Source organism: Copadichromis virginalis, linkage group LG17 (genome assembly GCF_057382275.1).
Source record: "Copadichromis virginalis isolate Kocher_CV1m ecotype Utaka linkage group LG17, C_Virginalis_male_GT1.1, whole genome shotgun sequence".
Taxonomy (NCBI): domain Eukaryota; kingdom Metazoa; phylum Chordata; class Actinopteri; order Cichliformes; family Cichlidae; genus Copadichromis; species Copadichromis virginalis.
Genome location: NC_140634.1, coordinates 30719468 through 30746813, shown reverse-complemented (window position 1 = coordinate 30746813; position 27346 = coordinate 30719468). Strand labels below are relative to the sequence as shown.

General features: G+C 41.1%; 1 protein-coding gene across 11 annotated transcripts in view; it reads left to right on the top strand.

The window, feature by feature from the left end:
• Positions 1-18217: 18217 nt before the first annotated feature.
• Positions 18218-27346, top strand: part of wnk1b (WNK lysine deficient protein kinase 1b) — a 101301-nt gene continuing 92172 nt past the window's right edge. For all 11 annotated transcript variants that reach the window (XM_085436625.1, XM_085436616.1, XM_085436622.1 and 8 more), the window contains exons 1-2: positions 18218-18821; positions 21776-23389. In XM_085436625.1, the coding sequence (XP_085292751.1) occupies positions 22460-23389 (930 nt within the window). In that variant the 5' untranslated portion in view covers positions 18218-18821; positions 21776-22459. The remainder of the gene's footprint in view (positions 18822-21775; positions 23390-27346) is intronic.

Sequence of the window (27346 nt, the reverse complement as noted above, 5' to 3'; positions counted from 1 at the left end):
GACCACTGTTTGGGAGGGATGGTTATATTGTGTATCTGGAATGAATTTTAGGTCTCTACGTCCATCCCATGGGGAATGGGAGCAGTAACAAAGGTGTTGCGTTTATATTTTTGTTGAGTGTATATTATGTGGACACAGGCCATATAATTTCAACATGCAGCTATCTCAAAAACTGGACACGTTATACCAAAACTATCTGCTTGGCTGCAGACTACTATTGATGAGTGAAATGCTTTGCTACTCTCAAGGTTAACTTTGTAACATTTTTCATACCACTTAAGAAATATTAGGCTTTCCACAACTGTTTTGGTTGCCTCTAACAGCCTGTGTATTGATTTCCATTCAGCCTATTTTACCACATAACATCAGAGTCCCTTTACATAATTCACCTCCTCTCCCCACCTACAACACTTAAAGTAAGAAACATAAACAACGACTTATAATGACTTGACAAAATGATAAAGTGAGTCTACTAATTAGTGACGTCAGTAAAGAAATACAACAAAAATTACATTACAAACTCCACATAGTTAATAATTATGTGACATGAGGTAATACCTTGCTGGTGACAATGTTAGCAAAAAATAAGCTAAGTTTAGCCAGCTAGCTGCTATGTTAGCTAACAGGTGATTGACTGTAGTTGACTTAAAATCGCATTTTTATTCATTTAAATGAATACAAATGAGTCATTTATTGACATTGACAGTGATTTTTTTTTGTTGGTTAACTGTGAAGCTTTAAAAGCAGCTTTATGTTACAACAAATGACAAGTCTAATGACAACCCTAAAAAGATTATCACCCAAAGGTGCAACTTACGTCTTAGCTCTCTGTTAATCATTCTCCAGCCTGACACTTTTTATTGGTTAGAATTTGTTTTGGGGTTGTTGTTTTTTACAGGCAGCTACAATTTTTATGATCATTTAAATATTAAAGACTTTTGTGTAAATTTAGGTGTGACTCCATCCAATAGCCCAGACATATTAAAATATTGTTGCCAGATAAATATCCAACAAATAAACAGGCCAGCTTTCTAATCTGTGCTAAAACTAGATCCATCTATATAGTACCTAAAACATACTGTAAATAAAAGAATCATCCAAAATGTGACAGTCCCAGCCCATTTTAAACTCTAGTCAAGAAAAACTTACACTGAAAAATTCTGACTTTAAATTTAGCCCAGCTGGCTTACAGATTACTCTCGATATGTTACCCATTAGTATCTGTTCAGATCCAAAGATACACTAGCTGGCGACCATTTAGGACTAGAACAACAAAACTTTTATAATGTAAAAAAACAGGTTTATTATAGTACATAATTTAATGGCCTCTGTTAGAGCTTGACTGAGAAATACAGGAACTGAAAAAGGCACCAAAAATAACCCTCCATAAACAAATACAGCAACGGCACAAACTTATGATCTGTTGTTATTTTACTTCTCTTTCTTTCTCACTCATACGTATTTAACTCAACAAAGCAAGTGTTTTCTTCTCTCTTTTTTTAAAGACATTAACATTCAAGGTCAAAAATAACTAAATAAACTGCTCTAAACACAAATCCTCAAAAATCTCAGAAGGGAAGAGTTTCATTGTGTGAAGTGAGAGAACATAGCACACAGCAAATTCAGAAACAATGTAGCAATACAAAAAAACTGAGATATTTTACTGTTTCATGGAAAATTTTCAATCATTTTGAACAACAGATCTAAAAAAAAGGTTGAGACCAGACAATAAAAGGTTGGTAAGTAAGTGCTACTAAAAAGAAAGAGCTGTAGGAACCTTTTGAACTATCCATCCATTCGCTTCCGCTTGTCCTTTTCAGGGTCGCGGGGGGCGCTGGAGCCTATCCCAGCTGTCATAGGGCGAGAGGCGGGGTACACCCTGGACAGGTCGCCAGTCTGTCGCAGGGCCAACACACAGGGACAGACAACCATTCGCACTCACATTCATTTGCACATTCACACCTAGTGACAATTTGGATTATCCAATTAACCTATCCCCACAAGCTGCATGTCTTTGGACGGTGGGAGGAAGCCGGAGTACCCGGAGAGAACCCACGCAAACACGGGGAGAACATGCAAACTCCACACAGAAAGACCCCGGCCTGATGTTGGAATTGAACTCAGGACCTTCTTGCTGTGCGGCAACAGTGCTAACCACCGTGCCACCGTGCTGCCTACCTTTTGAACTAATTAGATTAATTGGTTACAGGTTATTAACATGATTGGATATAAAAACGCATCCAGGTTTCTCAGAAGTAAAGATAGAAGTTAGTTCACAAGACTGCAAAAACCTTTCTGTAATTTGTGGAACAAGATGAACATTTTTAAGTGTAAAATAATGAAAAGAGTTTGAACACAGCATCTACAGTACCTAATATCATCAAAATAATGTGGCCAAATCTCTGTGCTCAAAGGCAAAAATATATATTGCATAGCCGTGATCTTCAGTCCTCAGGTAGCACTACATCGAAAACAGGGATGATTCTTTGATCAAAATCACAGCACTTTGAGTAATCACTGTATGTCAACACAGTTTATCGCGCCATCTACAAAGCACTATCATGCACAGAGGAGGCCGCATGAACATCATCCAGAAATGTCTGTGGGCCAAAGCTCAATAAAATCAACTGAGGCAAATTCAAGACTAAAGATGAGAGAGACCCGCCTTCAGTTCAAAACCATATGGAATTAGCATCTTGCACTGGAAAGGCAAAATGAGTGCTGAAAGGCAGATACAGGTTTTAGAGCAACATACACTCCCATCCAGGCTCTCCTTTTTAGGGAAAACCTTGCATATTTCAGCAAGATAATGCTAATGTAACTGCATCTGTTACAGCAGCATGGCTTCATAGGAGAAAGTGACTGTCTGCAGTCCTGACCTTTCACCAACTGCAAACATTTGGCACATCATGAAACGAAAAATAGCCTGACGTTGTAAACAAAGATGTCCTTTAGGAGCAGTCGCCACACTAACATGCTTGAAACTGAAACTAACACCAGAGATAAATCAGATGACATTTAATTAAAATAAAAGGACAATACAACCACTGAATGGTTGTGTCAGCATTAAAGATAAGCAGCTTACTAGAATTATTATGCAATATATCTTTGCTACAGAGCTTTTCCTCTCAAATTTTAGATATGTGTCAGTGCGGTTAAAAGCAGAAATATCTTCCCTTTCACTTCTTTTTTAGTTTGCTGCTTTCAGCTTCCAGGAACTGTACTAATCTCAGCTGACACTGTCCGAGGAATTATTTTTGCTTCTGTGGTTTTCCAGAATTAAACATCTGTCGTCTTTAAGGGATTTGGAGATGAATAGTAATTATTTAACAGCCTGAAATGGGCTACTTGACTTATGTGAAGTTTGTTGGCCCATTTAAGTAATAGATTCCAAGTTAATCCGTAAATGAGAGGTTAAAAGCCAACTGTTGTGCCCACAAGTTTTTTTAAAATTCCGTAATCGTTCCTAGAAACCACTGTTTACACGAGACATCTCATTACTCAGCCAAACCTTTTCATTCTTCGGTTCCTAGAAACAGAGAGTCTTTGGACTGTGCCAGCTAGAGAGCACGCTGACTTTAACCCAGTTCTTGCTTAAAATAATACCTGCTGTGGAGACAAAATAGTTCCACTTATGGGCTAAAATCTTTACTTACTGCCATGGTTTATAGAGACCTACAGTGGGTTTTTGACCAGCAGCTAAATGTGTAATCCCTCTCAAAAATAGTGTTTCACTGTAAAGATAAAATGGCACTTTATGGAGAAGCTTCTTGAGTTCAAACCTTCAACAAGGAGGTTTTTAACTACTGAATGTGCAAATGGGAACTAAAGAGCAGTTAGCGCTTAAGCTCATGTGTTTCATTTTGCTTCAGTAATCCCAGAGCTTTGTGCTGCTTTAGCTCTTCATGTAGCAGTTTAGCTTGACTGTAAACAATGCTGTATGAAGGTGTTGCTTTCTTTACTTAAAGTGGGATCTGTGCTCCTCCCCAGAGTATTTTAGAGGTATTTACTTCCCTTTCCAAATTCATAATAGAATTACAAAAGAGGGCTGAATTTTGTACACATTCTAAACCACCTTAAGGCAAATGCGATATGTGATAGTGGATTAGATAGATAAGACTGACTTGACTCGACTTGACTTGTTGTGAATCACTTACAATACCGTGCAAAACACTGAATGGGAGCTAAACGACTTCAGTGCCCGGAACTGGAATACTTTTAATGGAATGTATTTTATTTATAGCATCCAAGCAGATTTCTGTTGTGATTTGCACGCAACCATTTAAATTGGATGAAAAATGAGACATGTTACTTGTCAAGGTAAAAGTGATACACACACCACATGGACCAGGGTGAATAGTGTTCGCCCTCAGAAACCCTTGAAGGACCATGTGGTGTTTTAAATCTACTTAGAGCTGCAGGCATGACACTCATAATGAGGAGTTAAGGTATGAATTGTTTCTGTGAGCCCTTTACTGGGAATGCAATGGGAGGCATTTTAGAGAGCACTACCGACTTTCTTTTTATATGCAAGCTGTAAACAAAAAGAAGCAGTGTGCACTTTCTAAAATTATCCTGCAAGATCTTGGTTAAGGCAATGCAGGAAAAACATAAGTAAATATGTTAAAATGGCAGCATGGTGCAAACTTAGCATTCTGAAGCAATTTTTCTATGAAAGTGTCCTTGTTTGGGACGTCCTGTGTACGTGAACGAGGACACACACATGTATGGAGGCAACTAATGCCATCTACAGTCTTAGCAGTGTTGGGGAGGCTACTTTGAATACACCTCTATGTACCCAGCTGGAAAAAGTTGAACTACACCAAAGTTACCCTAGGGAGAGATTGATTTGACTAACTCAAGCTAGGTGGAAAAATTGTTCAAACCATTAGAAAAAAAGGCAATGCACATGTGATACAAAATTACAAGAAGATATGAGTTTACAGGCCATACATAAACAACAGAAAAATGCCTCATTACTTCTGGTGCAAGGAGTTTGAAAGAATTGGTTTTCATCATCATGCTGGCATCTGAGCATGACTTAAGGTAATTCAAATCATTGAACTGTACCTCCTGACTGTGGTTATAGTGCTGGTGCCTCGAGAAGCATGCAACTATCGGTCAAACATTACGGCATGCTGTGTAGTTAACTGCACTAACAGTCCTTCTGTACTTTGTACTTTTGAGAGTGAAACTCCACTATTTTATTTGAATGTTCCTCACCACTAATGCATCCATATTGATGCCCTTTCTCACCAAGTTTACTGATATTAACTGATAATTTAACACTTCACTGTCTTCCAAGTAGGCATGTCTCTTCCTCCAAAAAAACCCAAGATGGCTAAAATGTAATCTAAAGTCTTCAAAGCAGGGATCCACAAACTAAAGGTTTAAGTCTGGGTTTGGGTCCAGGTGGTATTGTGCCCTCTAAAAAAGCATGGGACATCTTATCTGAACATTTACTAATAGATAATTAATAGTTAACAATACTAATGCAAAATTGAAATAATATTTTGTTTATTCTCAAGAAATGTTCACTGCAGACTACTATGGATACTGTGAAATCTCAACCACATAGGGATTGTCCAATTATGATGTGATGCCAGTGACTGGCTGTGGTTTAAGGGGTATCAGCCCACTAATAACAGGAGGCTTCTCCCTGTATTGAAGGAGAATCTGGAAGGCATGGTGTGAGCCTATCGAAGTGGTGTGCAGAGGCTTTTCTTGTAAGCCTCTGTGCAAGGTCTATGAGCTACTTGGGATCTCAAGGGCTACAAAAAGGAAAGCAATCGAGTCTGCCATGGAGGGCTTCCAGATGGCTTTGAATCAGGGGGAATGGTCTGTGGGCCAGTGCTGCTGGAACACAAGCCAGGACTTGATCAACCCTGGCTGGCTTGGCTGAGTGAGGTTACATGATGTTGAAAGACCCCAAACATTCAACACTGAATATGTGTCCCGGTGCATTATGGGATGTATCTTTGACTCGGGGTTTGCAATGCTCCTTCTGTTCATGCATCTAAGTGCTCCTGCGCAAAAAAGGAGCACAAAGACAAGTGGGCTCAACGTAATGTCAACGGCAAGCACCTTATACGACATCGGTTTTAACCTCAGTACTTATAAACACTTTAGCAATTTATTAACCAATGTATATTGCTAATATAAGCTCATCTCCAGCAAGCTACAGTGCATAAAATTTGTCAGCAACAGCTGACATTTTAGTTGGCAAGTCTCAGCAAGACACAGGAAGCTGCTTTTGTTTAATCTTATCTGGAATCAAGGAGCCTGCAAGTGAGCCATGTGGGCATGGAAACTGTGAAAGACAATGCAACAATAACAAAGCAGGCTGTTTGCTTCCACTCACAGCAAACAGTTAATTGAGACAATGCTTGAGACCTCATTTGAAGCTTATCTTGGGCTTGTCTTAAATGACCTAAGACTTGATTCAAACTCCAAAAAACCTAAAATCAGCTGTGATGTGACACTTTGTCATTATGCATTGTTTTTGTGCCATTAGTCATTTGTTCATGCTCTCATCCCATCTCTTTTTCTCTCTCTGTCTGTCTCTTTCTCTCTCTCTCGCGCGCTCTCTCTCTCTCTCTCACACACACACACACACACACACACACACACACACACACACACACACACACACACACACACACACAAAGATAGGGCTTCAGCAGCTGAGTACCAGGCAGTACTGACCTCTCGCTTTGTACATTGCTGTCATACACACACATGCACACTAAGCAGACAGTACCAGTCTCTCATCCAAGCACTGATAAAAGGGCCTTTATGCTCCAAAGGTTTTCACTGCAGTAATGCGCATGCGTGCACACACACACGCGCGCACACAGTCATGTTTCCATCACATCGGGAGCCATTACAGCCACTTACATTCCATGACGTGCTCCAAAGCATAAATACTGCTTCACTAGCTTTTACTTAAACTTAAATGTCTTAACCTTTACATTGATTTATGATTTATTATGCAGATACCCAATAGTACAATTTCCCCACAATACCCATAATACGCACACTCTCTGGCTGGAAGGATAAAACACTTCACAATTTCAAAGTTAATAAGGCGAATTTGTACATCTAAACATGTTACTTGATCTGATACCATAAGCATCGCTGGGCCGAACAAAACTCACACTGTAATGCCCGCATTAGCAGACAAACATACACATCCGATGCAGCGGGGAACTGTGGGATGACGGTGTAACAGATCAAAGCGCTAGTTTGTTTTCACTGACAGATGAGCAGGTGCACACTTTCATCTTCCACCTGCTCAGGACATTTGTTGTAGTTTGCCATTTTTACTTGAGTCTTTTCATACACATACAAGCACACTAATCTCTGTATGAAACAAGCATATAGTATACATACATACATATAGTGCATCTGAGTTTTTAAAGCTTGGTCTGTGACAAGTTTTTGGCATTAATGAACAAAACAATGCTTCGACCTATAGTAGTTAACCCTTTAAGACCTACCATAGAACCAAGTCCGCCAGAGCTTACTTTATATTTTTACATGCTGTAGTGCCATTTTTGGGAGCATTTCAAGTTGCTATACATCAATACATCTGTTATAGCCCAAATTTTAATAATATGTATGCATTAAGTCCATAGTAACTACATAAATTGCAAAAAAGTGCAATAAACTACAAAAAAATTGAAAATTGTTTTTGTTTTGTCTTTTACATATATTTCTACTTAGAGAAATTTAAGAGCTTTATCCCTCAAAACTTTAAATACAAAAAAGTTGCACAAAATTGTTTACAACAACAGGAAATTTATTTTGAGTGTCTTCATATTTTTATTTTTGAGATACACCAATTTTTATATACTGCAGAAAAAACTAAAAACAATCCTAGAATGCAAATTTGCAAAGAAAACAGCATGTGCATCAAAATAAACTATTTAAAGCAGTGCAATTTGAGTTCTAAGCATCCCAGAAACTATTCAGAAAAGCATAATGTCAAACATGACTTTTAAAAACACCAGTAAAGGCTTATGCGGCCTACAAGTAAAAAACTACATTTTCCGCGAAAATGACGTCACTTCCGGTTTCAGGCAGGTACTGGCAGACATGCGATAGTTCGCGCTGACGTCTATTCCAACTAGGAAGTGTTACAAACAGCTGATCGGATCGGCAAAGCGTGTCTCTGGAAAATTATGTTTTTGTTCCTGCAAGCGCTTTTTATGCAATTTTTGCAAAGCTATATGTGGAAGGAAACTGTGACTTAGGACAAGCTGATGGCATAAGATGTAAGTACAACTCCTCTGGTTTTATATGCAAAAAATATTATTGCGCTACCTTACGTGGTTCCGGTGTTCTGGGAATCCCTCCTACCTGAGAAAACATCCTACCCAATGTTTCTGCGCAGACACAGCGCATGCGCACAACACCACCAACTTTAAAGGGTTAAAGAGGTCAGAGTGAGTGGGAACTACACTGTTAAACCTCTTCTGCGTTCACTAACTGGTGTTAAATTGGATAAGCTGAGGAGACTCTTTATTAGGGAGTGATTAGTTGTTTTACAGTCACTTCAGCTTAATGTTCGACTTATAGTCTTGGCTAATTGCTCTGTTTAAAGTTTGTTTTTGTTTTTCTGCTGCTAAAGAAAGTATAAGTAATGAAAAAAACATATCAATCATGTTGCCTAAAACCTATGGAAAGCTTGAATGATGTTTTTTGAGCTATAAATATCACCTAACAATTAGACAATGAGTGGTGAGTGGTTCCTGAAGGTTGCTAACTGTTACTAGGTAAAATGAGTTGCAAAGAGGGCGCTGCAGCAAAAAACCTGCTTGTGATTGCTCTGGTCACTGGCAAATTGCCTGTAATGTCTGCAAACACTTGCCAACTACTCTCCAAACGGCAGTAGAATTTGAAAAAGTGCATCGCAAATTGGAAATAGAGAACCTTCACCATCAAAGTGAAAATTGTGCCTCAGAACTGCAGACATTACGTTTTGTCCCTCACTTTCTACAGTCTTGCAATTGCTCGGAGAGTAGCTGGTGAGAGTTTATAGACTAGTTGACGTCATACATGCAAATTACAGGTTTCTGTGGCTGTCTGCTTGGAACCAAAGTAATCGCAAGGAGGTTAAACAGGGGTAAGCACAAGAAACTACTGAAAACTTTGGAGCCCTGAGTGTTAGCGAGGATGATCTGGCAGAGAACTGTGGCACCCATCTGCCTGGAAATACCCAGCTTGATTAAACAGTAGGAGACAAGTGGGGGGAGAACAGCCGGGGGGGAAGACTTCCACTCACAGGCACAGTGCCAATCCAGTAACTCCACCTGAGGCTAAAAGCAGATACGTTAACACACAAAAAAAAGAAAAACAGAATCTAAAGCCCATCCTGCCAAACCTCATAACTGGAGGTTGCCAAATGCCTGTATATTTGTCTCTAGGCTTGTGTGACTGGGCCTTATTAACTTGATCCAACGTTGTCACCATTATCAATACAGGTCCAAAATGTTAACAAGTTAACTTCACATGGTTAGTGGTCACATCTCTGCAAAACCTCAACATCCTGTTTGTTTAACATACATTAATCTATTAACTGAAAATCTTGGCTGTGGTCTTGTCAGCAACTTAAAAGTATAACCCTCCACTTCTAATGATAGCTGTTTAAATATAGTTTATGAGTGCAGTCAGCCTTTTATAAAATTCGGCTCTGTTCTTTATTACTTTTACCTTCACAACTATTTTGCTATTCAAGCAGAACGTTAAAGCACTGACAAGGCTTGACAGCTTTAGAAAAGTTATAAAGAAAAATGGGTCAACAATTGATTGTTACTCATTTAAGTGTGTCTCTGGCCTGGTTTCCCGCAGCATCTATTATACTCTATTATAAGATGCAGACTCTTCTTCCAATGATGACTCGATGTTTCCAAAGGTGCTGTAAATTTGAATGACTCACACACAGCAAGGGGGCTTTGATAAAAGAGGTTGGCAAAGCACTGAATGTGGGAGACCGTCTCGCAGACTGCATACAAAATGAATCACATGCTCATATGAATAAAAGGTCCTCAACAATTTAGAAAAGCAAATGCTTTGATATTCCTATTGTAGAATTGCTGATAATGCCTCTTCTTGTGTCTAAAATTACCCCTACTTGAAGCGTAAAGTGGAAGTGGACACATTTTGCAGACATCTATTTGCACAAAAACACACACTCCGAAAGTGAAATCTGATTTTCATGTGGCTTCAGTTAACTTTCCCTTTGAAACAGGAAATTAAATTTTAAAACAAAGCTGCAGATAATTAAAAATGGTGCACCCACTCATTGCTTTGTTGTTACAAATCTTAAAAATGGTAATATGTAAAACATTTCACCTGCTACGCGCTCCTTTTTAATCCTTTATATTTATTCTGACAGGATACAGTTGAACCTTGAGCTGTCTCTTTAGCAAACCTAGTAAGTGGAAAAAGCTGAAAGGTTTAGCCTGTGTTATTGGCTTTACAGTTTATTTCATGAAAACACTTTGGCATTTATGGCCACTGTTATTTTTACAATGTGGCTTTAGGGCAGACTGCAGACTACAGCACATGTGAGCACACAGTGGTGTGAACAAGCACACACATGCTATGAGTCCTGGCTTCTCTCAGCTGCATTTTGCAGTTGGATTTCATTAAATAATATCCCAGCAAATTCTACGATTGAAACCTTTCAGCTATGAAGTATTTGTAAATGCTTAGATTTAACACCCAAGAGGTACCAGGAAGCAAAAAGATACAGAGGATTATTGTGACTGGATGTCATTTGTCACACAGCCATCTATTAAAGGTGCTCATTTGCGGGCACATGAGCAGGTTAAATATGACATGGTAGGGTTTTTTTCTTAACTGCAAATTAGAAAAAAGGAGAGCTAAATGAGAGGTAATCATATAAAAAAAACCACCCAGCACGCCCCTGCGGGCGGTTTATCCTTCAAGCTCGGGTCCTCTACCAGAGGCCTGGGAGCTTGAGGGTCCTGCGCAGTATCTTAGCTGTTCCCAGGACTGCGCTCTTCTGGACAGAGATCTCCGATGTTGTTCCCGGGATCTGCTGGAGCCACTCGCCTAGCTTGGGAGTCACCGCACCTAGTGCTCCGATTACCACGGGGACCACCGTTACCTTCACCCTCCACATCCTCTCGAGCTCTTCTCTGAGCCCTTGGTATTTCTCCAGCTTCTCGTGTTCCTTCTTCCTGATATTGCTGTCATTCGGAACCGCTACATCGATCACTACGGCCGTCTTCTTCTGTTTGTCTACCACCACTATGTCCGGTTGGTTAGCCACCACCATTTTGTCCGTCTGTATCTGGAAGTCCCACAGGATCTTAGCTCGGTCATTCTCCACCACCCTTGGGGGCATCTCCCATTTTGACCTCGGGACTTCCAGGTTATACTCGGCACAGATGTTCCTGTACACTATGCCGGCCACTTGGTTATGGCGTTCCATGTATGCCTTGCCTGCTAGCATCTTGCACCCTGCTGTTATGTGCTGGATTGTCTCTGGGGCATCTTTACACAGCCTGCACCTGGGGTCTTGCCTGGTGTGATAGACCCCAGCCTCTATGGATCTTGTACTCAGAGCTTGTTCTTGTGCTGCCATGATTAGTGCCTCTGTGCTGTCTTTCAGTCCAGCTTTGTCCAGCCACTGGTAGGATTTCTGGATATCAGCCACCTCCTCTATCTGCCGGTGGTACATACCGTGCAGGGGCCTGTCCTTCCATGATGGTTCCTCGTCTCCCTCCTCTTTCTTGGGTTTCTGCTGCCTGAGGTATTCACTGAGCACTCGGTCAGTTGGGGCCATCTTCCCAATGTATTCTTGGATGTTCCTTGTCTCATCCTGGACTGTGGTGCTGACACTCACCAGTCCCCGGCCCCCTTCCTTCCGCTTAGCGTACAGCCTCAGGGTGCTGGACTTGGGGTGAAACCCTCCATGCATGGTAAGGAGCTTTCTTGTCTTTATGTCAGTGGCTTCTATCTCCTCCTTTGGCCAGCCTATTACCCCAGCAGGGTACCTGATCACGGGCAGGGCGTACGTGTTGATGGCCCGGATCTTGTTCTTACCATTCAGCTGACTCCTCAGGACTTGCCTGACCCTCTGCAGGTACTTGGTGGTTGCAGCTTTTCTAGCGGCCTCTTCATGGTTCCCATTTGCCTGCGGGATCCCCAAGTACTTGTAACTGTCCTCTATGTCTGCAATGTTGCCTTCTGGTAGTTCAATCCCCTCAGTTCTGACTACCTTCCCTCTCTTTGTTACCATCCGACTACACTTCTCCAGTCCGAACGACATTCCAATGTCATTGCTGTATAGCCTGGTAGTGTGGATCAGTGAATCGATGTCTCGTTCACTCTTGGCATACAGCTTGATGTCATCCATGTACAGGAGGTGGCTGACAACTGCTCCGTTCCGTAGTCGGTATCCGTAGCCAGTCTTGTTAATGATCTCACTGAGGGGGTTCAGGCCTATGCAGAACAGCAGTGGGGACAGAGCATCTCCTTGGTAGATCCCGCACTTGATGGTGACTTGTGCTATGGGCTTGGAGTTGGCCTCTAGTGTTGTACGCCACATCCCCATTGAGTTCCTGATGAAGGCTCTTATATATATATATATATATATATATATATATAATGGGTTTCTAACAAGTCTGTGTGGAGATGTATGGAATGGAGTGAAAGTGCAATCAAACTTTGGCAATAACAGACTGGACTCTTTAGTGTCACTACCTGGTAATAAAATGTATTGCACAATTATTCAGTCCTCAATTCCATTTGACTGCAAGTACACGCCACTAAATTAGTTAATTATCTCAAACATTAGCCTACATTGCACAGTAGATCCAGACATTGAGCCTTTTTTTTCCTTCTCAGTGCAAGGCTTTCTTTAAAAGCTACACACACACACACACACACACATAAAGGCACTCAGAAAGAAAGAGAGAAAGAAAGTGCGAGCTGCATGCAGTATAACTGAGAAGGGAAGTGACAGGTTCAGTGTTGCAAAATGAGAGCTTTTAAAGCACATCCTTTGACACTCAGAAGCACCCACACACTTTCGTTGGAAGCTGTAATTCAAATAAGTTTAGGGTAAGCTAATGTTTCGATGCAAAACAGAAAAAGAAAGAAAGAAAGGACCTTAAAAGCATTAACCATGCTATTCTCTTCCTATGTTAATTCTGCTCCAGTCCTTGATCAGTGCACTCAAAATGCAGAAATTAGTCGTTTAAATAAGTCTAAGTGTTTCCACACCCACAGAAGGCAAAGTTAGAATAGCAAGAAATTAGTCAAATGCTAGCTTTTCTTTTTTAAGTGCAGAGAAGCATTAGTTAGTAATCATAGCAGCCAACCAGCATCTGATTGGTCACAGGCCTCACACATTGATCAAATTACGGTAATATATGATGCAACAGTTAAAGAGGAACATAAAATGCAAGAGTATATAAAAATTGGTGTATCTACCATGCAAGAGATGCAGCAGTGACAAAGACAGGTTGCCAAGAAGATGTACCCTGGTGTTTATTTAAGTGAAAGATACACATACAGGCTTATTTTGACTACCTGAGCCAAGTTTCGACAAATTCCCCAGCCTGCTGGAACTTGCTTGGAAGGTCAGATTTTTTCTGACATCACCAAACACGTGACACAAGAACCCATACTGTGTTTATTGTGCACTATGTTTTACATATAGATACATTCAAATCGCATGAAGATTCACCCACCAGTAACTGATGTACTTGCACTGCCATGTCAGCAGCCCTCCTTTGCATATTTCCTCTTTACATATTCTTGGTTCAGCTTTGGTCTCCAGCTTCTTCTTTTGCTTGCTTCTGCATGTGCTGAGTGGGTGAGTTTCAGGGCCAGAGTAAGATGGTTTTTAACAGCGTGCACTGTAACACATAGAAACCTCTTTTAGTATCATTATGAGGTGTAAGAAGCTCCGCAAAAAAGAAGCTGTAGCACATACTGCGGAAAAGCACGGCCCGCACCTCCCGTTAAGGATGAAAAATAATGAAATGCATTTTAAAGAGACCATATAGAAGGAAAGATAACACTGAAACGTTGCACTTTTATCAGTAAAACTTGGGGATAATATGAAATGTTGTTGTAGTGGAGTCAGTATAGCCAAAGGGTGGAATAAGCCAACTGGAATTTAATCAATCACATTTCCTGGTGACTATGAAAATAGTGTTGTCATTCTAATATTAAAAAAAATGAGTGAGAGTGTTATTTTAAGAGTGTTATTATAAATGCAAACAAAATTGCTCATGCTTTTGGCATAACTTCAATCATTATTATTATTGTTTTTTTAAACGTCAGATTTATGGCGGCTCATTTAACTAGAACTAACAGCACCCAGATTACGTTGAAAAAACAGGTTGGACAAGCAAAACGGACTGGAGTGGGGTAGCGCTGTGTTTGAAGCAAAGTTAGATAAAACTAGGTTACTGGGGCATAAAGAGAAATGACAAAAAAGGAAGTGGTTGAAGTGTTGCATTGTGTGTTTCAGAAAACCCTTTGTCAGTGAATGAAGCTTGCCTGAAGCTCTAAGGTACTGAATTTCTGTGAAAATGATCTGCTTGAATGTACAGTCATGGTGAAAAAAAAAAAGAAAAGTACACCCTCTGTCTGTTCTACGATCATACATGTATGGACATTAAAAAATGTTGTCCTTTTCAGGGCTTAGAATTAGGTAATTGTAACCGTTGATGAACGGAACACATGACATATTACACTGTGTCATTATTTGCTTAACAAATACTGAGCCAAAATGCAGAAGCAGTGTGTGTAAATATAGTACGCTCCATGATTTAATAGCTTGTAGGACCACCCTTAGCACCAGTTTAGAACTTTATCAATATTTCTCATGTCATTGTGGACAAATTTTTTCTCACTCTTCTTTACAATGTTGCTTCAGATCATTGAAGTTTGTGGGCACTTGTTTATTCGCGTGCTTCTTAAACTGGACCGGACCATTACGACACCATGATTATTTTCTTTTTTTTTTGTCATTCTGTTATAGATTTACTTCTGTGCTTGGGATTGTTGCCCTGTTACATCACCCAGTTTCAGCCAAGCTTTAGCTGTTGTACAAATAGCTTCATATTTGACTTTAGAATACTTTGGTATACAAAGAAGTTCGTATTTGACTCAGTGACTGCAAGGTGCCCAGGTTCTGTGGTTGCAAAACAACCCAAAATCATTGGCCCTCCACCATCATGTTTGACAGTTGGCTTTATCTAAATATGGCTTTGTGCATTATGGCCAAACATCTCCACTTTACTCTCTTGCTGCCAATCTGCTGCCAAGCTCATTTTAGAAAGAAGCGGCTTTCACCATGCAACCTTTCCAAACAAGCCATAGATGTCCTGTTGTTTTCTCATTGGACTTTCATTATTAACATGCTAAGTGAGGCCTATAGAGATGTAGCTCTTGGGCTTTTCCATTTTCTCTGAGCATTGCATATTACCTAACCTTTAGGAGAATTTTCTGGGACTTCCAATCCTGGGAACGACTGGCAACTATGTTGGACATTTTCCACTTTTGAATAATCTTTCTCACTGTAGGCTTTAATATTCAGAAATAACCTTATAGCTCTCCCCTGGTTGATGCGCAGCACAACAACTGCTTATCTAAAATCATGGCTGATGTTCTTACTTCCTCCTAAACACATACTAACAGTGTAATGTGTCATATTTTGTTGTTCATCTGAGGTTATAGTAACTTAATTTTAAGACCTGCTGAGGACCAGATTTGTTTTTGTTATGTCCTGATATGTAAAACCTTAGAATTGACAGAGTTTGTGCTTTCTTTGTGCTTTCTTTGTTCCATGACTGTAGCTCTCCTGCGACTGCCTGCACTCTGAACAACAATTAAAGAGTTTCAAATGAGTCTAATTCTTTAGATAATGGATTCCAGGCAAACTGGATTCCAGGTTTTACAATGCAAACCAAAGTGACTTCCTGTGAAATGACTGCAATGGTAAAAAAAGGAGAAGCTTTCAGTTCTCTCCAGGTTATGCTTGAAAAGCATAAACAACTGTCCTGGAATTAGAGACATGATAGTTAAAGGTGAAAAGACTATTTTGACATTTTGTGATATGCTTACTGATTTCCTTGACTAAATCTGAGATAACTGAGAACTCTCTCATGACTATACATTAAATATTTATGTGAAGCTTTTCTTCTCTTCTTGCAATTTCCACAAATTCAAATTTTAGCAGAATGTCATCCATATTCGCCAACACCAGTCAGATAGTAATAAAAAGGAAAAGTGACATTAAGCCTGTTCAGCCTGTTGTGTAGGGGGAAAGCAGACATGCATGTTCTCCATAAACTCTCTGTGTGCCTCAAGTTATAATAACATACTCTGGGATGTAATATATTAGGATGCACACATTAGGATATTAAGCTTTAATTAGGCTTGCTTGACGGCTCAGCCAACTCACTGCAAGAAAGCAAATATGCATACATGCCCAACTGCTCCTTTAAATGAGATTAGCTGCACGCTACAGCACAGTGGGGTCAGGATGCTACCTGAGCTTATAGAAATGTTTAATGTTTATCGATGGGCAGCATTGTCACTTCACAGGAACTGCAGATGCCTTTGTTGTGGCCTGTAACTTTGTGGAACAAAATATGTTCTCCTATGAAGACACATTTTGCATTTTGAGTGTCACAGGCTGTATTTTTACAGACACTTCCTGCATTCAGGAGTGCTTTTGTATACTTTATCTGCTTTAGTCTGTACTTGGCTAACCTGTTTTTACAACCTCATAATTCTTTCTTTGCCTAAAGGAAAGTGCAGGATAAAAATGTGCAGCATGCACACACAGGCAAAGGAACACCACCTCACACACACGCACCAGGAACGAAGACCAGGCTTGAAAAAAATTGATCTGCGTTGAGACACTCGTTCCTGTTTCGCTGGCACATTAAGCTACAGGTGGCCATGTGAAAACTCCAAAAACAAAAACAAGTTAATGGCTCACTTTTTGCTGTAGCCTTGCCACTGCTTCCAGTAACAAACACAGGTAGAAGTCACAGGCGTGAACACATCCTTTTCAACTCTTTACCAGCTGATTTTCCTGTACCAGCGACACAGAGCACAGAGCGACACACATCCTGCTGTTCACCGTGGAAACTTTAAGTTCAGATGAAAGCTGTTGGTGATGACTGTGAAAATTAGTCAGCAGTTTTCACAATCCACAATCAGATTTTTGTGTGTGGCATTTTCAAAACAGTTGCTTTAGTAAAATAACATTTGCATGACAATCTGGAGGAAGCAGCAAGCGTGAAGTGTGTTTCCAAATTAGTGAAGTGAAATTTTGTTTTAAAAAAAATTAAAGAAAACGTGAGCATAGAGTGGGCCTGCTGCTGAAGTGAAAGCCTCTTTCTTTCAGGGTAAATTAGTCAATATTTAGGAAAAGATGGTGGGGGCGTCATTGAACAGCCTCAACAATTATCGGTCTAAATAAAAAATGGCAAAGCACGTGTTAAAAACAAATGAAATAAAAACACGATGAGCGGCGCGTGTTGGTTCACACTGCTGCTGTCTGGTGGGTCATTATGCACGGGTTTGCCTCCGGTAGCCGTTGTAAATTACCTCAGCAGGAAATAAAACCATTTCCGGCTTGAGTTGTCAAAATAAGATCGAAGCGTCTGCTGAATAACCTTTTCTGTTTGCTTGACAATGAACAAAAAATGAGCCTAAAACAGAAACTGTCTTTGCTTACTTTTCAATACAGACAATTATTAATTATTAGTCAACTATTAACTTAAAAACGAAAAAAAGTCAAATCAATTTCGGATCCATTTCTCCCTACATTATAAAATAATTAACACGTGTTTCTTATTTCTAATGACTGAATAATACATCCTACATTATATGATAGCTTTTCTATTAGAATGACACTGAGAGCTTGAGAGCTTACAGTACTTACTATTGCTGAAGCTGCTCCAGTAGATCCACGAAGGGGCACAGCTGGATCTCCATCACTTCAACATATATGCTTCAAGTACCTGAAGAAAACAGACTCTGGTGGGGGCTGCATTGCATGAGTTTGTACTCGACAACAGCCCTTTCACGACTGAACACGCTTGCAGGAGGGATATAGGAAGTTTGTGAGTTTATGAGGTGTAATTTATTTTATTTTGAAAAGCGGCCTTATACAGCTCCAGCATCCTCGCTCGCAGCAGTGAATTGATGCGGCTGTGCTGCGTGAAAGCCCAGCAGTTGCTTTGACGAGTCATCGCTGGAGAAGATCCCAGAGCAGACGGATCCGCTGTCTGATGGCTTGAAAACGGGGAATCACTGTGGACCGCAGCGGATTTATAGCATCGTACGAGCCCGGAGGAGCGACGCGGAGGCGGCACGAGCGGACCGGGTGCCGACACGGGTCGGGATACGTTACCTTTAAGTGAGGCTGTTATCGTTTTTTTTGTTTTTGGAAGCCTTACACAGACAATACGGAGAGAAAAGTAGTACCACAGCCTCCGCGACAGCAGCGGGCGAACTTGTCATCTCTGTCCTGTGGGAGGTGTCTGTCTGTCGGCTTGGGGCTCTCTGCACGCACCGCTCGTCTCGTCACTGATTGGACCTTTTTAATTTGAGGGATATTTGTTGTGTTTTGTACAAATCGCTCTTATTTAGTGTTTTCCCTCAACCAACTGTGGCTTTAATGTGACGCACCACACTGACACTTGTGCTGTGTGTAGAGCAGACCCTCTGCAGAGGAGTAAAAGGCTCCCTAATCAAGTTTTTCCCCCCTTCACATTTCTGCGGCAACAGCACAGACCACACCGATGTCATAGGTAATGCTTCGCCTTTGTTTTTGCATCGCAATGCTTTCTGCAGAGTCGTTGCTCGCGTCTTTGTTTTTGCCTGTAGACAAACTTGTCGACACAGCCTCGTTTTCTGGAGTTCCTCAACAGGCAGCAGTGAAGCTGCACGGGGTTGCTCTGCAGCTTTAATTAAGCTCACTGCATTTCCACTCTGCTCAGTGGCAAGGCTTCTCACGAGTGCAGCACTGCTGTTGTCATACATCATACCATAGCAATATAAAGACCACTGAGCGAAAGCCAGCCAAGGTTTATTTGCTCATGTGCACACATCAGGCTTTTATGATCCGCTCGTAACCGCTGGAGTTCCTTTACTGATGATGTGATAACAAAGCCTTTATATATCAATAATAATGTTGCTGCTTCTACCTGTTTTAATGCTGCCCTTATCATTCTACTTGAAAAATAAGTTTAGATCATAGAGTTTTGCTTAGGCAAGTGGTATCAAACATGTGGCTCGTGGACCAGGAATCAGTCCGTTTTAGGGCCCATGGATGTCTTAGCCATGATATGCCATGTTTTCTCCACAAGCTGACACTCATTTAATAATAAGAAGTAATAATCTTTCTTGTTGCGCCTTCTTTGAGGCATTTTTTTAACCTGAGCTTGTAATTTCAAAGTTAAAAAGAAATCTTCTTCCTATTAGACCAGATTTGCTTATATTGAATATAAATTAACATTGTATACATACTTTACACATTTTTTTTTAGCAGTGGTGCAATAGAAACGCAAATATAAAAGCATCGGGTTATTAAAGGGACACTTCAAATTGGTACTTGGGGGACACCAGTGATGCAGTAATCCACAGTACTTATTGCAAACACTGAAGTTTAAGTCTGACTGTATTGACCTTTTTCTGACTGTTAAAAGTCTTTATTTATGCTTCCGTCAGCTGTTATGAAATCACAGCAGTGATCTATAGACACACCTGCAGTGACTCCATCGTGTAGTGGGTTACACATTCAGTCCCCAGTCCAGTCTTGGGAGGAGACACAAATTCCTTTGGGGTTGTATCAGGAAGGGCATCTGTTGTAACATAGCTGATAGGAGCTTCTTGACATAGGCACAACTTCATGTTTGTTTTTTCCTACCAGCAGTAATTCATATTTTGAGTTAATTGTCACAACAGTATCAGTGCAGCCATCGTTTCAGACAGCTGTCCAACAGAGGTGCTACACTTTCAAAGATCGTTTCATTCGCTCCCAGACTGGAACCTAACTCGTCTGAGTAAAGGGCTTCTCTTAGGGCAGAATGTGTGTAAGGCTTAATAATCTGTGGTATTATTTCATGGAAATTTAAACATTTGCTTAAAGATTTGTGTCGTTATGCATGTAATGGAGCACCAAACATAGGTGTACGGTGCAGATTTCAATATTAGAAAGGGTTCAAATAAGCAGTAAGGTCATAGCTTTCAGGTGCATCCGTACTATAACCTTCTCAGCGGTTGTCTTTTAACCGTTTCCCTAAATTGAGATGATAAAAAATAGTTTCTGGGACTAAATGAAACACAATTGTGGCTTAAAAATGTCTTCTGAAGAATAGCGCATATGTAAATTTAATGGCCACAAACTGGGACCATCCTCTGCGTTCTTCTTTGCACATCAGTGTCAAACTTGTGAAAACTTGCTTTGGTTTGTTTTGAAGCTTGAATACGTTTACAGTGAATTGTTTCTAACATCACACATGAAAGCAGCTGCTCGTTCTCTGAGCCGGTGCCACTGTGATCACCGAGTAGAAGGCGTCTGTAGGACGTTACGCGAGCCGACTTGCAAGTTCTGAACGTAGTAATTAGTTATTACATTTCCTCTAACACAAAATGCATAGTAATATATTGTGCACTGTCCTCAGATATGCATTTCTGTGAAGTAGTTCTGTCTGTGTCACTGAGTGCCCCTCATCTCTCATGTTAATCTGCTGAATTGCTACCGAGCAGTCTAACCTCGGGGTCAGTCAGGCTGTGCTGACTTGGGCTAAATTTGGAACATGGAGCAATTAGGCACAGTCTCTGCTACATCACAGCTTTAACTATGGAGGGGCAGCTGGGAGGGAGAGACTGGTGTGGGATGCAGATCTCCATCTGGTTAACATGCTTAAATTAGAGATTTAAAAAAAAAATTGTGCTGAGCAAAGGCAAATTTATTTCACTGAAAAAATATCAAACCAAAGCCTGACCGAGTGTTTTAAGTCTTTTCTGAACTAATGACTCCTGACAGTGGGTGAAGTACCGTGAACATTCACTCACCAGTTTAAACCCAGTTCTTTATTCGCTCTCATTTTATTAACCAGGCAGTTCATAACAAGAACAATAACAAAATAAGTGACTCATCTTTACTTTCTTGCCTGGGAATAATACAGATTACAGTGTGCCCAAGCCTACGGCACCATTTGGCTGCCTTGTTTCCTCTTCTGACGTTGTCAGTCCAGTCTAGTACGCCCATCGCTTGTCCTCTGTTGACTTGGTCTTTGGGACCTGAGGTGTCGCTGTTAGATATCTGGCCCACAGTTTCCATAGAGCACAGAGTGTGGGTGACCTTGGAAACAAAAGATGAGCTTCGATGGCTTGTGTCAGACATGATGAATTAAAGGGTGTGCAAAGGTCTACTATAAGTTAAATGATGATAATTTTAGTCGCGCAAAGTTGCTACACGGATGAGGATTTTTTTGGACTCCTGTCTGAGTCAGAGAATAAAAAGATATCCAGATAGAAATCAGCCGGATAGTCCCGGTTTAAGAAAGGAGAGAAAAAAGTCAAGGTTTTGAAATTGCTTTCAAATTCCTGCAATAAAATGCAATTAAAAAATATCTGACGGCTTGTGTGTTCTTATCAGCTACTTTGACAGGCAGCCAGGTATGTTGAATTCTGACATGTATACTCATACCTATAAATAAAACAGTTTCACTTCATAGTTTTCTCTTTTTATTTCCAGGGACAAGGACAGAAGCAGACCAAGCTGGGCCAGGCTAGGCCAGGCCTAGGCCTACCTAGCCATCAATCTGGCCTTACAATAGAGGCCAGCAACCTCTCTTGGAAGTTCAGGCAGCTGAGGAGGCTTCAGCCTGGTCTTACAGAGACATCCCCAGACCTAAAAATCAAACTTTGGAGTCCAGGCATCTTCTGTCATCTTTTAAGAGGCCATACTGGTCTAATCGATCTCCAGTCATTCCATGTTGCGGTCATCCCAGTCTGGTTGTTGGCAGCAGGATGGAGTTACGTGTTGATTTGACGGTTATCGTCTCACTGCAGTGCTTGCACCCCTCCTCTGTTGACTGCCTTTCATCCCTTCCCTCCCCAGTTTTTAAGAGAAAGCCCCTTCCACTCACCTGGGGCTTCCCTGAGCCCTCCACGAAAGGGCCTTGTAGAAACTGTGGGTTGTTAATTTAAAACATTGCAAAGAGGAAAGCAAAAAATACAAAAGACATCAAGGATTGCTGCATTCAGTCGATTTTGTTTTTTGTTCTATTGCACATTAACTTTCCTTTTCTTGCGGTTTGATCAAAGGTTAATGAACTAGGAGGTTGAGATCTGCGCTCAGAGTTTACAGGAATAAGTTACATAAAAGTCTTTACATAAAGATTTGCTCTTTTACAGTTTGAGCTTTTTTTTTGAAAGAATGTCTGAAGAAAATAGCAGCAGCAAAGCAGTGAAATTCATTGCTCCTCTTCCCCCCGTTTCTTCTCCGTCCCCCTGCCCATCACCCCAGACCCCCCACAAGAATGTGAACGGCTCTGCCAGTTCAGACACGCATGTCGTGGAGAAGCTTCTTGGAGAGCCGGAGGTCCAACGTCGGCGCCACACAATGGATAGAGACTCTAAAACGGCCGAGCACCGTTTCTTCCGCCGGAGTGTCATTTGTGACTCGAATGCCACAGCTTTGGATCTGCCCAGCAAAGCAGCTGTGTTACTCACATCACCCCCAGACTGTGAAGGGACTCCCATCATCTTCTCTCCGCAGCTTTTAAACCTTGGAGGACAGGATTATGAAGGTGAGGAGTCCCAAAGAGGTTCCTATCTGCAGAGCAGTACCCTTCAGCCTTCATTTGGGCATGGTGGGGCAGTCGAAGAGGGGGATCTACAAAATGCCGAGGGAGATTTGGATGTGTGCACGATTGCTGTTCCTACCAGTAGCAGTGTTGAACATAGTGCAGATGGGGCAGTAACAGAGCCCAGCTCGACAGTATTGGATGTTGCCAATAAAACAGTAGCCAAACAGCCTGACATCGTATTGCGTCCCAGAGGGCTTCAGGAACAGGTGGCCAAAGATGGAAAAGCAGTAGGAAATGTGTATGAGGGAAGCATCAGTAGTCCAACCGAGGAGAAAGACAGGGAGACGGAGGAGGAGAAGGGGCTCGCGAAAGCACGGGCAGAGCAGAGGGAACGGGAGCAAGAGGACATAGAGGAGGCTGAAACAAAAGCTGTAGGAACTTCACCAGATGGACGCTTCCTGAAGTTTGACATTGAGATCGGGAGAGGGTCTTTTAAGACTGTCTACAAGGGTTTGGACACTGAGACAACAGTGGAAGTGGCATGGTGTGAGCTACAGGTAAGGTTACGCTGTTAAAACTGTGCTGTCATTTCCTGTTTATTTGCCAAAGTCTCAAAAAGTTGCCATCCAGGTGCTGAATTTTACCCTTTCTATTTGTGCCTCTTGCTTATTACCTTGACAGGAAGATATAGTCTTCCTGTTTAGGCAGAGACTTTCTGTGTAATTGTGCACGAAAGGAGATCAGTCTGACTGGGACTGATGTACCAGTGCGGATTAAATGGGAACTGTTTACAACAAAATCCATCAGAGGTCCGTGTGCTATTTAAGGCAGCGACTGTGACTTTGGTAAATGGACATTTGCTGTGAGTTTGAGCGCACATTTTCTGCTTGTGTGGTTTTTAGTTTAAGTTTCACTGCATGTGGATCTGAGTGTTGAGGTACGCTGTTATCACAGTGGTCATAGTATTTGTAGCCCAAGCAGCAGAAGACGTAATGAAGATCCTCCAGTAATTGTTTTCATGAATAATGGATTCTAACTGTAAGTCAGTCGTTAAAAATCCACTGCTTCTTGGACTGATTTAATGCAGCACGAGCTGTCACTCAAGGGACTGCACTGCTTGAAATTATTTAGCTGACTGGTTATAAAAATTTTTATAGTGCTGGCCTGGACATTTAGCACCTCCTTAGGCCAAAGTTGTATTGTTCTAAAGCTATTGTCTCTCATCAGCTGCAACTCTGACTTCTGTAGACATCACCTGTCAGAGGTGCACATGAGAACGCAAATGTCCCACCTACTGTAGTCAGATCAGAGATCTGCCGGTTTTTAAACCGGCGGTTCGACCCTTTGGTCCTCCAGGTTGGATGTCCAAGTATCCTTGGACAAGATGCTGAACCCTAAGTTGCCCTGGATGCATCCTTTGGATTGTAACTGCATGAACACAGAGAGTATTGCTAGGGTCTGCGATTAGAACTACTAGAAGTATTCTGCTTGGCAACGGATCTGTCTAAATAGAGGCAGCAAGAAACACTTTGCACTAGGGAGATGACAGTTTAAAGATTAAAATCTCTGTATTGACTAGGTGGGACATATACGTTCTCATGTGCACCTCTGACAGTGGATTTCTACAGAACGTAGGATAGAAAACAAGTGTTTAAAAGCACTTGTATGTCTCTTGTGTATGAATGAGGATTGTAGTAAGAAAGTGCTATGATTGCTCAAATTGAGTAGAAATGCACTATATAAGTACCAGTTCATTTACCATTTTAAGACATCACAGTTATATAGTTTTATATTATTAGATATATTAAGATATACCAGTGCAGTAACCTGGACAATCTTCCAAAGTTCGCGTGTGAAAATGGCTTAAAATGTTATTCAGTGTTTACTGGGGCACTGCATCACAGATGGAACAAAGTGTCAAGCTGGCGCTCAGGCTCTTCGTTTTCTCTTACTCATGCATGTGTATTTTCATTATACGTGTGTCGTGGGTCTCTGGTAGTGACGGTTGACTTTCAGCTGCGAGTGAGCGGATGCTGTGGTGCGTCACATCACCACCACCGCATGTATAAATGAAAGCGGAAGAGGATACTAAGCAATATAGGCCAAAATGCAAGTGGGGTCGACTTCCTGATGACGGTGTCAAATCAGATAATGACACCTGCATGATATCTGCAGTATCAGAGATGCGGTATCCTGTCTCAACATTTGAAAAGTATTCAAAGTAGACACATAAAACTATTGGCCAACTTTTGACAGGATGGATTGCAGCGCACCACAGGATGCTGTTGCTTCATTGTGGTGCACTGATGCAACTTCTTTATTGAGTATTTGTCTGTCACGGGGCGAGGTGTGAACAGGAGACGTGTAGGCAAAAAGTGTATCGGTTGGTGAAAGGTTGTGCAGCATCGAAGGAAAAGGACAAAGTCTTTCAGCTTTCACTTCTTGTCGATGAGCAGGCAGAGAGACGGAGGTGCGGTGAGCAGTTGGAGATGTAGAACAACAGTCTCGGGCGGTCATATGACGTTTAGCACACTGACTGAGCCGAGGTTTCAGCGGAGGAGGAAAACAGTGACATGGACTCACGTGGAACTGCTTGCTGTGATGAAGCATTTTATACTGTGCCACAAAAACAACTTTTTCGGCTTATAAATGTATATTTCATGTTTTTCTGCAAAGTGTTTGTCATATTTAGACATTTAACACTGATATAAGGCATGGATACTGATTTTTTTTTTAATTTTATAGAACCTTAAAAAGACTGAGGTCACACTGTGCAGTTGAATGTTTTCTCTGCTAAACCGCTGGTGTTTATGTTTCTCAGCGTGTGCTTATTTCCTGTGGGAAGCATGTGCTTGTTTTTCTGTCATCTCCATCACAAGATGCTCCACGAGTCTTCCTGAATCCCAGGAGCTAAAATCAGCTTTGCCTGATGCCCTGCATCTAGGAAACGGCGGTGTGTTTATCGGAAAACAAACGTCTAGCCTTTGTTGAGCTTTTTCTGTCACACATGCTTGTCTTTATTGCCGTCTCTAACTCTACTACTTGTCGAAACGGAGAAACTTGGGGATTCTTGACAGTTCTTTGTGTCTTGGAGGTCTCCGTCTCTGAGTTGAGATTGGATTTTTAAAACTATTGCTTGGTTAGTTTGCTAAATGATCAGAATAAACTTGCTGACATTTATGTAATATATATCCTGAATTACTGGAATGCAAAATGTCGTTCATGCATTATATTCCGTGCGTGTGTTATATAAGAGTATTGAAGGACTGTGGTGATTGAGTTATATGCATGCAAAGGCAAGTACTCTTCTACATAAGAGGCTGTAATCTGGTATCACTGTGTGTCTGTGACTGAGCAACTGCTGACATGTGGCAGAAAGGTGGGAGTAGAATTACACGCACACATACACACATGCAGACACACACACACTAGAACCAATCACATTCACTCACTGGGTGGGCATGGCAACTGGAGATCTGTGGGAGTTGGCATCATCTGGAACTTGTCAGTTTTTAGCGTGGAAATATCTCTGTGTGACGTGAGTATGTCCCCCTTGCCATCCGCACCCACTTGTCACTGCAGTATGCATATGTTAGTGCGATGCACGTGTGTGTTTGTGTTTGCTTGCTTAAGAGTTGAAGGTGTGTGTCTTTCAAATTCCTGGCTTTGGATCCCAAAACAGGATCATATTTGTGTCCAGAGAAATTTGTAGTTACATGGAAGCAGAACGGGAGATGAGAAGGGAGATGGAGCTGGTACTTTGCTTAACCCTTTAGAGCCGATCGGAGCGGGAACGCTCTGTTATGCGTAACTATTTTTAAATCCCAGTAGCACTGCAACCACGTAAGCTAGCGCAAAAAATTTTTTTGCATATGAAACCGGAGGAGTTGTACTTACATCTGATGCCATCAGCTTGTCCTAGGTCACGGTTTCCTTCCACATAAAGCTTTGCAAAAACTGCATAAAAAGCGCTTGCAGGAACAAAAACATAATATTCCAGAAACACGCTTTACCGATCTGATCAGCTGTTCAAAACACTTCCTACGTTGGAATAGACGTCAGCGCGAACTTTTGCATTTCCGCCATTACCTGCCCGAAACCGGAAGTGACGTCATTTTCGCGGAAATGTAGTCTTTTTTGCGATCAGGGCCTCAGGGCCTATACTGCTCTTTTTAAAAGTTATCTTTGACTTTATGACTTTCTGTGTCGTTTCTGGGATGCTTAGGACTCATATTGCACTGCTGGAAATAGTTTATTTTGATGCATATGCTGCTTTTTTGCAAATTTGCAGTATAATATTTATTTTCGTTTTTCCTGCAGTGTATAAAAATTGGTGTATTTCAAAAATAAAACTATGAAGACACTCAAAATAAATTTCCTGTGGTAGGAAACTATTTTGTGCAACTTTTTTGTATTTACAGTTTTGAGGGATAAGACTCTTAAATTTCTCTAACTACAAATATTGTTAAAAAATCAAAAACGATTTTCAATTTTTTTGTAGTTTATTGCACTTT